Genomic DNA, 14,670 nt, shown 5'->3' on the forward strand with positions numbered 1-14,670 from the left:
CCAACTTGATATATCGTATCAAGTGGGCTTCAGTAAACAGTGCCACGTCGTCATTGTATGCGTCGTCTAATGTATTTAATGTTTGTAGTATTATTGCACTCATATCCACGGTCTAGTCATTTGTACCTCGCTGTACAGTAGAAAACACAGCCAAAACGAAGCAGCAGAGATAGCGCAGTAACTGTTACAGCGGAGAAACTTTTGTTCGTTCCTATTTGATGCATTTAACTGATGACGTGATGATTTACTGCAGGAAGTAAGTCTCCCAGACGCTACGTAAAAGGACGGACGACTATCAACTACTAATGTTAGCATTGTTCCATGGGAGAGCAACGTCGTTTGTAATCAATAGTTGGCTAAGTTACAAGTTTGCTTTTGGTCCGCTGATCCTGCCTAGTGTATTGTAGAGGCCAGCGTTGAATGCTCGTTCGATAGGTATTATATGGGTGTCTATTTCGGTTCGACACGATATTGCTTTCCTTTGATTAGTTTGAGGCAGATGATGATCTTTTTTATGACAGTACGTTCTGTCGACCTTTTCAGGAGTTAAGAATAATCCGACCGGATTGATCACAAAGCTTGCGGTCGAGGGCAATCATATCAGGACAGAAGTAGCGATTCTAGTGTTGCCAAATTAACCGCTACTGCTCTGACGAGGTCGCGTTATGTCACTGGCCGCGCAATGAATATCATGAGATCGAAACAGCCCATTGCCCCGAAGATGGCCCAGCCGTCCATTCCGCCCTCCGAGCGTATACATATGTTTGCTCCAGAAGCCAGTATAGTTCACTTAAAAATTGCTCACTACATTAATAAAGCTCAAGCTATGGTACACTGGACGTTAGTTTATAAAAATCGCCAAAGAACAGATTGTGTGGACGTCTTTCGTCTGCATTGCCACAATCCACCGCAGTGCTCCACGAGTATGTACAATGAAATCTATTTGGGCTTCAATAAAACATCTTTTTAAAGTACCCCAACAGTAGAAAATGGCAAGACATTGTTCGGCTGCCCGTATCATCATAGATAAAGCCTAAGTTCGATAGGAGCCCTGCTAAACGTTCATTGAAATTTATCAGAAATATTTGGGTACAACAGATGATAGCCCTTTGCCCTTTTAACTCAAATTGTTGCCATATCAGGCATATCATAGATATTCGGACACTCCCCGCCAGTTAGTCCGAGAAGTGAGCGTCTTTCTTTCATAATAATCGCCTTTGGACTTCAATGAAGAATGCGGGTAGAAGGCTACTTGCAGCTACGGCGGAATAAATCAAATAGAATAATTGTGATAGAAAGATAGAAACAGGTTTTCTTGTCACGTTTTGTCCTGAATTTAAGCCTTGCCTTCATAATGCTCGATCAGTTGAAATGAGCTACAGATATTTATTGGCCAATTGATCAGTAAAATGATAAATATATAGAAAAAACGTAAGATTACTATATATACTACTAACGGCGATTATACCATAAATCAGTAACGACGCACATAGTGTCATACGTAACTTATATCAAATATATATTTGTTCAGTTTAAACATGCAGAATAATCCATTATGTGACATAGATAACCGAAAATACAGTCGCAATAAATCAAGTTAAATTCTCAGCGATTTTAGACATTTGTGTACGTGTCGGGCTCATATCGTCAGCTGATTTCTTACTATAGATTTTGCAGGGATAGCAGTGCTTGAAGTTAGGTGTTCTTTATGTTTCGAGATTTTCGTATGGAACTACCTTCGTTAAGCATGCTTTACACAGTTAACTTTCGGAACTGAAGGCCGTGCGTTTCCCGCGCCAACGCCATCACCCCGTGCGTCTCTAGCCTTAATACGCTACCACACGACATCAGGCGAGTAACCTTACATCTGAGCATTCTATCATACTGCATGAACTTTTCCCAACCATCCTTCTAGTGTTTAGGCCGGCGACACCGAAATATTCAGTCACTACAAGATCTTTCGCTGGTCTGACGTGGTAATGGACAAAAGCTTGTGCTGTCTTCAGTGCCCAACCGTGATGGAGGTACTCGCTGCTGCTGCTGCTGCTGCTGCTTTAAATGATTGAAAATCACGTATTTCGCCGAACAGACCTCTTGGCTTCTTACGCGGAATAGGTCTAGTATCGCTTCTTTTCAGGATGTTAGGTTCTAGCTGCGCAACACTGATATCGTTTACTGTAATATCTCGTATTGTCTGGGCCCTTCTGGCTTTTGTCAGGTTAAGCAAGTAAGTGCCTGAAGCTTAAGCTTACCAACAAAACGGACCAGCCGAAACCCTCAGCTGTTTCGTCTAGGAGATTTGTTTCATGAACCCTGCATGCAGCAGCAGGAATATGCTGAATTTGCCTACGAGATCATTCAAATGCAGTGTATAACTGTGGAAGATAAAGTTCGCTCGTGGACGCGAACTGCAGAAGTGACTGGGCAGATAGGAAATGCTGGTCTAACGCAGTCGTCTAATAAGGTTTGAGTGATAGTTTCAATACGACAAGTTAATGTATATTCGCTCGAATCAGTCCATGCTTCATTGATCCATGAATGTGTACTTTATATATTTCATTCTAAATAAACATTTATAACATCAAAAGGTTGTTTGTAGTTTTTTTACATTTAATGACGCTTGTTTTTTATCCTTGTAATTCATATACGTTGCACGTTCGTCTGGAACTTCACCGAGAGACGCTTGCTCAGACAACGTTTCAAGTTTTCCACGCTGAAGCCTTTTCCGCTCGATGAATCTTCAAACAATAATGCGTGAAAACATTACTAACCCATAACGTAGCTGCTGGAAGATACATTTGCTACTAAATTGCCGTTTTGGTCAATTTCGGCCTGGGAACGCGTAGGACCTTCGTAGATATTAATCTTCCAGTACCTACGTCTTTGCGTTCCACGTTGATCGATCTCTTCATAGGTAATGCTTTGAATATGCGGCTTGCAAAACGCCGTCGACCCTTACGATATTAGTGTGGCCTATGTATACAGTCGTAGGATATCGCCATATCAGTTATAAGATCAATACACGCAACTATAGTATTATATAATGGAGGCCGTTCTTTCAAGCGCATATGTATATATATAATCGACTTATTCTAGGTGTTCTCTTGCTTTGTATTTATCTTTGTTTGCTATCGGAAACAAATGTGGTGTCTATCTCGTACGTTTGTCTCTATACCCAAGAACGTTTATGTTACTGTTTGTTGACTCCGCGGCAAATTCGCTATGTAAGCATACGTGATGGCAAATTCTGCTCGCTGAGCCCGCACAGAAGAAGATCAACTTCACTGTACCGCGCGCGATTTGGCGACGACCAAGAAGTAGGACGTTATAACAGCACGAAGACAAGCCGCATGCGTCAACTTCAGGACGTCTTGGAAAACATTGTCGTTGACGACACGCTCAGTGGGGACGCTTAACGCTACAGCTCACTTCGTTGCTTTCTATGATTGAATAAAGGCCGTCATTTTCTTTTTTATTTGATTCGAAAACATAATGTCATATTAACTCAACGGAATTAACAAGACGTCGGCTTAATTGCTCCCGTATATTTAGCACTATGGCATTCGCACAAAAAAGGCCTATGGCGGACGTTAGGGCGCTAAAATGAGGAAAACACTTCCAATGCATCGTTCGCTTGCGGCAATTCGTTTGCTTTGGCCTGCTGCAAGAGGCGCTTGGGGATACGGCTAAGAGATGAATATATGAAACTGTCTCAGCCAAGGCTATAATTAAACGAGACGAAAAACAACACATTTCTTTTATTTTTAAATATTTTTTACCGCTTTTTGGACCTTTTTTTTATAATTACTCATGTCATTTGTATTGGGTAAAGACACGTTCGGCACGGTATTTCAGACGCGAATAAAATCCCCGTATTTCAAGTAACCAAAATCACATGTAATTATAGTAAGGGTCAGCAAAATGTTTAAGTTTACGTTACATAACTAAACTTTCTTCAAAAACGACCTTCGTCAAAGATGTGATCAGGAACTTCTCGCCGAATTCATAATTAGCCAATTACGAAACATCTCTTCTATATATATATGGTCTGGTATATATATGGTATATTCTGGTATGATATATGGTTCTATATATATGGTATAAATGGTCGCCCTTGTTAAATAGATAGAGACAATACAAAGAAAACAAGGGCAAATTTCTAATAAATCTATTTATTAAGAATTATTCTAAACTACCAATTCTATTCGATTTACGTAACAATCCCCTTTGTAGCTTTACTAATTCGCTTAATTTTACATAATCCTCTAATTTATGATATTATAAATCTATCATAGAAACCAGCAATTACATAGTGAATCCTATTCTCAATCGCTGTGTAGTCACTTTCATCGTTATCGGTAGTAGGTCCAATTTGCCTTACTACCCCCCACCTCAAATCCTTCCTGCGCTTAAGGCAAAGATCATTTTTCCGTACCCACACATACAGCCACAATGATAGATATATTGGATATGGGTCGGGACGCTTGAACAACGCTGCCCGCTGTCCATACGGGTCTCTGCCTCTCACCTTCGATAATCGGTCTCTCACTGACTTTTCCGGCTGCTTCGCGCAGCACTTTTACCGTCGGCTCTTAACATCGACGCTTCCTGAATCTCGCGCGCTTTTCACGCTCCGGCGGAGATATGGGCAAACAGACGTATCAATAGGCAGATGGGCTGTTCGGACCTGCTCTGCTTCCTATACCCTCCTCGCGTTCTCCTTTATGCCTGCAAGCGACTCGTCGATGTTGGCTAGCGACGGGCGTCGCGCGTTTGCTCTCGGTACGCTTGCCAGGCAAAGCTTTTAACGCTGGTAATAGCTGATAATGAACGAGTGAAGCAGAACAAAGTAATGGTACGCAATTCGACCTAACGCCCACGCATGGGCTTGGATGCCAGCGCAAGCCAGTGCAAACAGGGTGTCTAGAAAGATTCAATGATAAACCCATAATCATTGGCTATTATATCATGCCGACTCGATTACTGCTTTAGCGACATACGCGAAAGACATTGGTTCCTGAGAATCTTTAGAATCGAACATACACTCAACGTTAGGAGGGACCAGTCATGTGAAGCAACACTTCGAATTGTAGTAGCCTCGGCCCGGGCCTAACCTTCGAAACATTCAGACACAGCTAAGATGATCACATCTAACGCTGCTGCTCGAAGAGCTTTCTGAAGTGACCTTGCTTGACCACAGTGTACCTTTGCGTTGAGAGTTTGTTAACAAAGTTCAACAAATGCGTTTTGATTTACCCTCAATACCAATTCTTCGTGTTCTGGTCGAACTATTTGAATATGTACAACCTGCTGACAGATAGCTGCGAATAGCTTGACAATTTCACCCTCACAAAAATCTACGCCTGTACTATTTTTTCAACTTTGAACATGCTACCAATAAACCACAGTCTTCTATAATACTTCACTACTACGCCCTCCCTATTGTCACATGACAGCCGCACCGCTGAGCGCTTTATCCAAACATCCAGCTATATCTGTATAGGTTAAATATACAATATGGTCGTTGGCGACGTAAAGCCCAATGATCATGATACCTTTTTTCTTCATTCGTTACCCGAGGTTCAATGAGACTCGATTTTGTTTTTACTGTCCGCGGCGCCACTACCATCCCTTTTGACACGATCGCCGCTCCTGCTGCCGCCGGTGTTTTTGAGACGGACGGACGGGCGGGCGGGCGGGCGCGCGCGCGCCCGCGCGCGCGCATTAGGGAAGCGAACAAGTTGTTTATATCGAAATCGAGTAGTGTACATGTCCGAGAGTAAGGCGAGCACACGACCCTACGAAGCTGATGGCGATAAGGCTGTTAGTAGTAGCTAAAGCCAGCTGTTTGCCCAGTCGCCCCGGCAGACGCTACCCTCACTGATGCCCCACGCGATCGCCGCTTGCAGTGACGCCCCAGTAAAGGAAGACGTGTTGTTGCTGCCGCCGCCGTTGTCAATAAAGGTGGCAAGGCGTTCGAAAAGCCTGGCAGAGAGCGTTAGTAATGGCTATTATTGTTATGATAGAGTAGATTCACTGGAAGAGGTCAAGGGAAAAACCGGTCACGAGATTTGTGGTTACAAAAGATACGCTCCTGAACTGTTACACACCGTAGGGTACCCTTTACTAGTTCTATCTCTTATTTGTTCAGTTAATATTTGTTCGTATCTTTTTCCAAGCGTCGAAACATGGCAACCATGCTTGTTGAGTATATGTATGTCAATACGTACCCTCAATGGCGGATAACTCTTACCCTATCCGATAATATTACCTATCAAATTTCTGCTTTACTATTGCCATCGAATAGGAAATGATTTGCTCAAGAAGCTTTTGTTTTGTTGTTGTTGTTGTTGTTGTTGTCTTCGGTAGCAAATAGGAACAAAGGACCTTGACCAGAAGCGGCGGGAAGGCAATGTATGCCCACTACGCTTATTCGATATGGTTTACAACAAGTCGGATTTAGAGATATAAAATTGATTAGCGGATAAAAAGAAGAAAAAAAGTACGTTATTTACTAATCAGGCACGATTTAGTATACAGATAGGTTCTACTTAACGTAATGCCATATATACTTTGCACGCGCGCTGTAGGGGGTGCAGGGGAAGTGGGGGTCTTAACGCATCAGCTTACACTGTTTATTACGCGTTTGAGGTAGACGCGCCATATATCGCGGCTTAAATGTGCGTCTACGAGATGAAACGAAAGGCTCAGACAGGGTCGACGGTTTCGGATACTCAAGTAAAATGAAAAACAATAAAAGTGACGGAGCCATTTTCAACGTCTAGTTGTGATGACGACACCGCAAAGCGTCGACGTTAGACAATGATATATATATACACTCAGTAGAAAACACGGTAGGGATTTTGCTGGATTTCTAACTGAACGGTGTGTTACTTGACAATTGCGACAAGTATGCACATTCGCCGTGAACAGAAAAAATACATTGCCATAATGTCTGTCCTTATTCATTTGGGGCATAAAGGCAAACGGCCTTAATCCACAATGACAGGTCTACGTAAGTTTCACAGGTGTCCTGTTCGCTGGCCGACAAGCGAACTGTTGTCTATCGCCTCGAATGCATGGTACGAGATAAAATCTATTGCACAGGCGATTTAGGCAACTTAGCTCTGTAATTAGGTCGTGCAGCTGTTCGTCTAGACGAATTGTCACGGCACGACAAGACGGCACTTACCGACTGCTAAAGTGGCCGATGGGTCAATTTTTAATAAAATCAACACCAGAGAATGAGGTCATACTATTGCAAAAAGACCCTATTCATTAACTGGATTTACACTTTGCTACGAAACTGAGCCAGAATGGTCAGATTCATCTAATTTCTGCCCACATACCTTTCAAAATAGTTGATATCAGATCAGGGCCAAGATCAGAAATTTGTAAAATGAAATAACACTGTTGAATTGATCGTTTTGAAAGGTTATATGGTCAGTTAGTCAAGAAATACGAAATATATATATATATATACGCATAGAGAGAGAGAGAGAGAGAGAGAGAGATCAGCGAAGTGCAGCTGCATGTGGACTCCTCATGAGAGAGTCTTGATGATCAACCGAGCCATTTTAAGTCAGAAAAGCCTGAAATAACACTGCTGTTTGTTTATTCTGTACAGAATAACGATAACAATGACGTCTGATGGCTCTTAAGGGAGAGAAAAAACGAGAACAAGTCTTTTTGTTCGCCCCCTCCAACAACGTCCGAGCCGTCGCCGATGTTATTGTAAAGGCATTGGCAGCTTAGGCACACTGTAATATGACAAATTTCCAGCAGACTTTCCGACAAACCACATCCATAGAGAAACCCATATAGATAGGCCATTAAGGTGGAAAAAAACTCATTGAGACTGCGTTAATTAGGCAATAGCTTAAAACGCTCGTTTTTAACAGATCAACTGCGACTTTCTGTCAGTCTAACTGAGGTCACAGCGACGACGACGACAACAACAGGTAACACGTGGTCGAAACACAAAAGCGGTTAATCTAGGCTTAACGCAGCTTTAGAGTCTTCTTTTGCGCTCTGTGAACATCGGATGCGCGGATGTAACGTATAGGTGTATTCGCTAGTTCCTTGTAGATGTACAAAGTATATTAGACGAGCGGCAACGAAGGGTCTGTCAAGCGCGTGGGTTCTGTAATAGCTAACGAATGTATTATTATATAAATACCTAGGAGTTTCTAGATTATCACTACACTAGAAGTGTTAACTTTGCCTTCAGCTTTTTTTTTTTTCTCTACGAACGCGGTGTTTGTTACAATGTCAAATCCCCTCTCCATCTCTTTTCCCATCTACATATGTAGACGTAGTTGTTGCCCTAGACCTCGAGGACCTAGACCTAGCGATCGTTATCTGTTTACCAAACTTGTGTAAGGCGCTATAGTCCTCTGTCAAGCTGACCCGTCTACCCTTCTCTAAATAATCTTCCTACTGCCTTTCCAGTACTTGCTTAGAAAGTTTAATCAGGTGGGCATCAATAGCGTTACGGCAGTAGCGCCTTAGCTGAGCATCAACAGCAGACGCTTGCCCCGTACTCCTTAGTACCCTTGCCAAATTTTCCTATGTCGAATACTGCGCCGTACTAAGGCAATCGTTCCTTCTGCGATCGCCGATCCAAATCCAACTAGAAGAAAACCGGTTCCACTGCTAGTACTTCTGCTGTCACTTTGGCCGTAATCGAACTCTGACGCTTTTAGATCCAATTCGGCACCTCTAACACAGATGCCCACGAGTATGCACGATAAAAATATCGCACTGTCATTACACAGTGCTGCGGGAAGCGAGTAGGCATCAAAGGTAGCCACCTTTACGGTTTCGAGCTTAGGTCATGTTGAATCGTAACGATGGCTGTTTCCTTGACGCCCCAGTGCCAATGGCTGCGTCGGCCTAATGGTAACGGCGAAACGTACACAATTTGACGCGCGCTAGATGCGAGCCGTCGCCAGGTATCAACGACACTCGAGGCTGTTGAACAGCAGGGCTCTATGTAGAGACTGCGACAATTGCATTGGTGCTGGTCGACATTATTGTGGTACCTGTTGCCTAGGCCAAAGAGGAGTGACGCACAATTCGGGCTGGCGAGTTTAACGGATCCGTTCTCTGGAGCTCGACAACACCTCATAAGCTTCTCGATAATACATTTCTTTATTTTATCACGATGTTATTCGCGGCCACCGCCGCCGCCGCCGCCGCTGCTGATGGCAACAACAAGAGTAAACACTCATTGAGACAGCTGCTATTTCGTAGAAGATTTATACAACTTCTGCGCTTGTTTTAACGATCATATCGATGGCCACTTCTGTTGAAGATGGGCTAGAGGCTTCGCCTGTGGTTACGGCACTTCTGGGGCGGTCATTGTTGATCAAACGGTGACATCGCAAAGGGTCCCTCGATACTAACGGAATTGTTACTCTACGGTATGGAACAGTGGTGTTGATACAGGTGTGTTTCTAACCGTGGTAAATAGTGTTTTGGTAGCACTATTAGCGCGATTGTGCATTACCGGTTACGTTAGGTCTGTAGAGAAAAAGATGAAGACCATTCGAAGGTTGGTCGAAAGGCAGAGAGAGATCAACGTCCGTAACTGTTGCACGCCTCTAATGCTGGTATTGTTGACTGGAAGCTCGACGAGATCAAGAATAGAGCCAAAGAAACAGGAGAGAAAATGGGCAAGAACGCACTGCGATACCCGACCTGACTCAAGTCGACCTTGGCCTCTCGGGCTTTTCTAATGCCTCTACACATCCGTGAACCCATGCCGGTATGAACATCTACTGTGAACGACCTCTACACTATACGCAGCGAAATTGACACTGACCAAAGCAGGCCAACTATCTAAACCTGCTTATTAACCTAACGAGCGCCTAGTGCCGAATGGTAATCGCGCTAGTAACATTGTTGCTTCTTTTGTTATCGTTGCCATTGTTGCCGTTATTGTTATTTCTGCTATTGCTGTTGTTGCTGCCGCTGCTACTGATACGATCATCATATGTCTGAAGACATCCACCCAGAACCGTGCGTTGTATCCGCTAGCATTAACTCAATGTCCAGTTAGCAGCTTCGTGCAGTAATAGTACACATAGTACGTGTACTGTTCAACGGCTGATAACAGAGCAGACGTTAGATGGACACATTTGCTGTCGTTCCTTGGCAATTGTACGCACAGCCGACTTCGCCTACTATTTTTCTCTTGTTATTGTTACTGTCATACGGCTGCGAGCGGTTTACTTTGCCCTGGCCTTTCGGCGGCGGCGGTGGCGGCGGCGGCAGCGTAACCGAGCGTGTTTTCAACAGCGACCTGCACTGCTAAATCAGGACTGTCGCTGTAGGCCACTATCTCCTACCGATACAGCTACTGTCACAACAAAGCTGAATGTGGAGGCACTGTGGGTTCGTGGCCATCTACGTCACATGCTGCGTCTACCGTTATCGAAACAATGGTTGCTTTACTGTTGTAGGGGGTAAAGGGTTGCCCGTCTAACTACATTTCTAGCAGACTGCTGCCGATTGACCACGTTGTTGTTTAATACAAATCGACTTGCACCTAGCGCATCGCAGAGAGGATAGTGGTCCCAGCTTTGCCAGGCTCTTAGCAGCGTGTTCCCACGCAATCTGTCTGCCCTAGTCTAGTGGGATGAATTAGACGAAGAAGCGCATCCAGATATCAAACAACAATGCCACCAGACAACTGTCAATAACTAGATCAATACCAGCAGGATGGCGGTGCCAGCAAAAGGCACAAGCGAACAAAGCCGGAGCGAGCCACTGCATATGGCCGCCACCAGCTGTCGAGCGCTGACTGTTTGATCGCTTATCCGCCCGCTAACTGACTAACCGATTGACGATTCCTCGCTGGTAGTAACGTAGCCCGCCGTTTGCGATACTAGTAATTCTAATTAGTGCTGGAACATCAGCGTCAGCAGAACAAGAAAGAGCAATGCTTTGCGATAGGGACAGTTATTGAGGCCGCTGGGGACCTTCCGCAGCAGCGCAGGCGTATCACATCTGCGAACAGAGGCCATCAACGAATCGGCAGCAATAGGCCAGTGGCATCAGCAACTGGCCTGCTCGGCCGCCGTGTAATTCATCCGCCGGCTTAGTATGCGCACTCCGCCGCGGTTACGACGGGACGGCCAGCGTTGCATAGGAAACTGTATCAGCAATGGAGATTGCAGTAGTAATAGTAAATGGACCAGGTGAAGGTTATAACTTAGCAACGCACTGGCTACCGTTTCCATTCTGGTCGTCGCTTAACGTGCTGCTCCTACGACGGGTAGCAGACGCGATGTTAATGGTAGAACTGTTGAAAATCTGCACGGTGGCAATGCAATGCGTAGGCACTGCGATTAACGGCGGCGGTAACAGTTCTCAATAGGCCATCGATTCCTGTTTCTTCGTGCTCAAGCATGCAAACCTCCTAACCCGACGCAAGTGCGTCAAGTGCAGGTCCCGGTTTAGAGGTCGTGCGGACGGACACACGTGGGATGAGCTGACATTTCAGACACGATGACGGCCTAACTGCGACGGAGTAAACCCGTACGTTATTACCATGTATGTGCAAATTCTAGAACATCATCGAACGCTAGTATACCGAAGAATCAAACGATCGAAATAAACCTATTGCCGGCAGTAGCTTGAATCCACTGTGGCCGTTACGGTCGCCAGCGCAACATCAGGTTTCGCACAAAACATTCTTATATCAACTGTTTAATGATCTGGCGTTTGTTTCGATCTGTTTTGGCACGACGCCGTCATCTAGGCGACAGCGTACGCAGCCGCCGTAGATGCTAATGCGCAATGGCGGCCAGAGCGTGGCAGCAGATTGTGCCGACGAGCGTACATAATAGCGAGTTCACTATCATCCAGTGGAGTTCGACAGGGCTCACGGAGAAGAATCCCACTGTCATTAACGGTCATAATTACGAGTCCTGCCTGTCGTACGAGCAGCGATATCGAACCAATACCGGCCAATCTTAACTAGCGGATCGAAGTCGAAATATGGCGCTTGCCAGCCAAACGAGGATGACAACAATAACAATCGATTCTAGCAGGACAAACCGTAAACGGACAATGGCTGCGGAGGTTACATCGATGCATTGAAAGGAAGAGCTTGAGTTGTCGGTGACGCCACGGCTGGGCGGACGTTGGCCGCGAGAAAGGCCACAAGTTAATGGACAAGCTAAAACCTGCGGAGTGAAACCTTTGATGATTATTGAGGAAAGCGGAGAAACGTCTATGATAGAGGCCTGCGTGTTGTGATAATTGGTCAGCGTTGCAACGAGGAGAACGTCGCTGAATGTTTGTTGTGATTCGTCCAATAGAATGAGACAGGATAAGAAAAAATCTCTTATCTAAACAGCAGCGGCAGCAGCAGTTGATCTGACGCGTGCTCTATCACTGACTGGATAGCCGACTAATTAGTTGTTATTGACCCTACTGATGTTCGAAAACTAGCCTGATTGTGAACGCCCGAGACTGGAAGCCTATTTGCCCCATGGATGATGATGATAAGGGTTGCTTAGAAAAGCTCCACATACTGACCTTTACTGGAAACAACCTTTGTAACCTGCAATATCAAATCGTACGCATTTATCAATCAACAGACTATTCGACGAGAGATTTTCTAACTCCACGAATAGGACTTACGCCCCCGAGCCAGCCTACCGCACTAGTAGATAGCAGCAGCAGCAGCAGCAGCAGCAGCAGATCGTCACTCGGGAAATAGTAATCTGACATTGTCAGCCCTTGAAATTTGGTTTTGGTACGATCATCTCGACCCACAAACTCCACTTGGGCGTCACTTAAAGATGAATACACGGCCGTCCAACAACCACCACTGAGATGGCCAATTTTTCCAAGTCTAATGTGGATTGCGCGTAAAAAAAAGCAACGAAACTCAATCACAACTCGACCCTTATCGCCGAGTGAGAGAAAGATCACTAGTCTTCCACACGCACACGGACGAATTACGTTTGACTATTTATCATACGGACATATATATCCCTGTAGTCGGAGGCCACACAGCGTAGCGTTGACTCTGCTAACATCGGCCGACCGGCGACTGCATCGAAGAGAACGATACGAGCTTTGAAATTAGACAATTGCTAGACACTAGACCGCATAGAGTCTACCAACTCCGTCTGGCAACGCAGCTAAACGACAATACCTGTACGATCGCTTTCAACAACAAGTCGGATCCGATCAGGCTAAAATAACGTTTTATTTTATCGCCGGCGTTAAATCAGTGAATCAAGTCGTCGCATTCGTTCGGATATTTCTGATACCCATCGATCTCGCAAATTGTCTGATAAGCTTTATTTGATCCGTCTCATTTATAGCAAGAGGAAAAATTAATAAAGAAAAAAAGAAAAAATTACTTCCATAATCGTCGCGTTCATAAACGTTTCCGTCGAGGCGATACGTACGTCGCGAATCACCCGATAATGATTTACTCAACCATGTGCTGTATTGTGCGATACGTAATGAAAGTCAGCTAAGTTATATTGTGTTAATGCGAACGGCTCATGCACCTATACAATCGTGGAAATCTTCATCTAAGTACGTGGTGACATTACCATTTAGTAGGGTACTTTGTACTGTATCTGTTAGAAATATACCAATGTGCTTGTAAGGAAGCTGTTATTTCGTGAAGTGGCAGTGAGTGACGTTCGTTCGTATCTATGTGAGGTAACTACTAGATAGACGCGGCAATCATGAAGAAAGCCAAGGAATTCATACTCAAGGTAGGTAATCGAAGCTGGCTCGACCGATGTTTATGCGTACTCTTCGGGGTGGGTGTGTGAGGGAAGTGTTTGTTTTTTCTGTAATTCATTGGTAACAGGTACTACCATTGGCTCGACGATGTTTCCTTTCGACGTGGGGTCAAACAGAAAGCGGACTGTGCTTTTCGAGCGCCGCCACCTTCCCGGCACTCGTTAACGGCCGAATTTTTTGGAACTCGCTCGGAGCACAAATTATAGAACGGACCTTAGTGCCGAGGTATCCATTGGTATCAGCGACGCTGCTGCGGCTCCTGACAGCAGCAGTAACATTAACAATGAACATTACAAAAATTGGGCAGTAAGCCGATGTTCGGACTGATTTGCGGGCTGCATGCCCAATGAATCTACGAAGTGATTGTGCCGATCGTTTCCGCCCTATTACGGCGTTGTTACGTCATCATCCTACCGTTTAGATAGGACCTCCGCAGGAATCGGCAGAGCGGCCGCGTGAAAGGACCACACCGTGAATCCACCTGATAGAATTAAGCAAAAAACGATACCGACAGCAGCCACCTAAGAAGAAAAGGTATTATGACCCAGAACAATGATTTCAACACTTGTCCGCTCGAGTACCGCTGCGGTAAAGCTTACCTCACCGACAAATAAGCAAGAAGAAACAGGCAAAATACTAACCACACCACGACGTTCTACACCGAATCACCGAACGGCTATAATAGTAGACCCAGAACCGTTGCCAGCAAATCGATACACAGCTGTAAAATTCTCCCGAAGCAATATCATCTCACAATTGGCAAACGACGAACGAGACTATTAATAGAAACGAGCACAGTTTCAACAACGGCAATATATTCTACACGCTAACAACATACCATATACACTGGGTGTTCTTACGGACCCAGCGTCGCTGATTACCACACGT

At 44.8% G+C, this 14,670-nt stretch overlaps 1 protein-coding gene and 1 long non-coding RNA gene across 26 annotated transcripts in view; both read left to right on the plus strand.

Annotated features, from left to right (window-relative positions):
- LOC111249727 (uncharacterized) overlaps positions 1-4,098 on the plus strand; it is a 45,714-nt gene extending 41,616 nt beyond the window's left edge. For 24 of the 25 annotated variants that reach the window (XR_015325516.1, XR_015325511.1, XR_015325514.1 and 21 more), the window contains one exon: positions 544-1,608. This is a non-coding gene — a long non-coding RNA (uncharacterized LOC111249727). Of the gene's footprint in view, positions 1-543; positions 2,915-3,180 lie in introns of those variants that run through there. The other variant, XR_015325508.1, reaches the window with a different exon arrangement.
- A 6,938-nt stretch (positions 4,099-11,036) lies between these two features.
- The window catches only part of LOC111249724 (uncharacterized), a 126,215-nt gene continuing 122,581 nt past the window's right edge, over positions 11,037-14,670 (plus strand). Inside the window, exon 1 of the mRNA XM_022803975.2 lies at positions 11,037-13,751. Within this exon, the coding sequence (XP_022659710.1) occupies positions 13,722-13,751 (30 nt within the window). The 5' untranslated portion in view covers positions 11,037-13,721. The remainder of the gene's footprint in view (positions 13,752-14,670) is intronic.

This window comes from Varroa destructor, unplaced genomic scaffold, assembly GCF_002443255.2.
Source record: "Varroa destructor unplaced genomic scaffold, Vdes_3.0 BEIS01000004.1, whole genome shotgun sequence".
NCBI lineage: Eukaryota > Metazoa > Arthropoda > Arachnida > Mesostigmata > Varroidae > Varroa > Varroa destructor.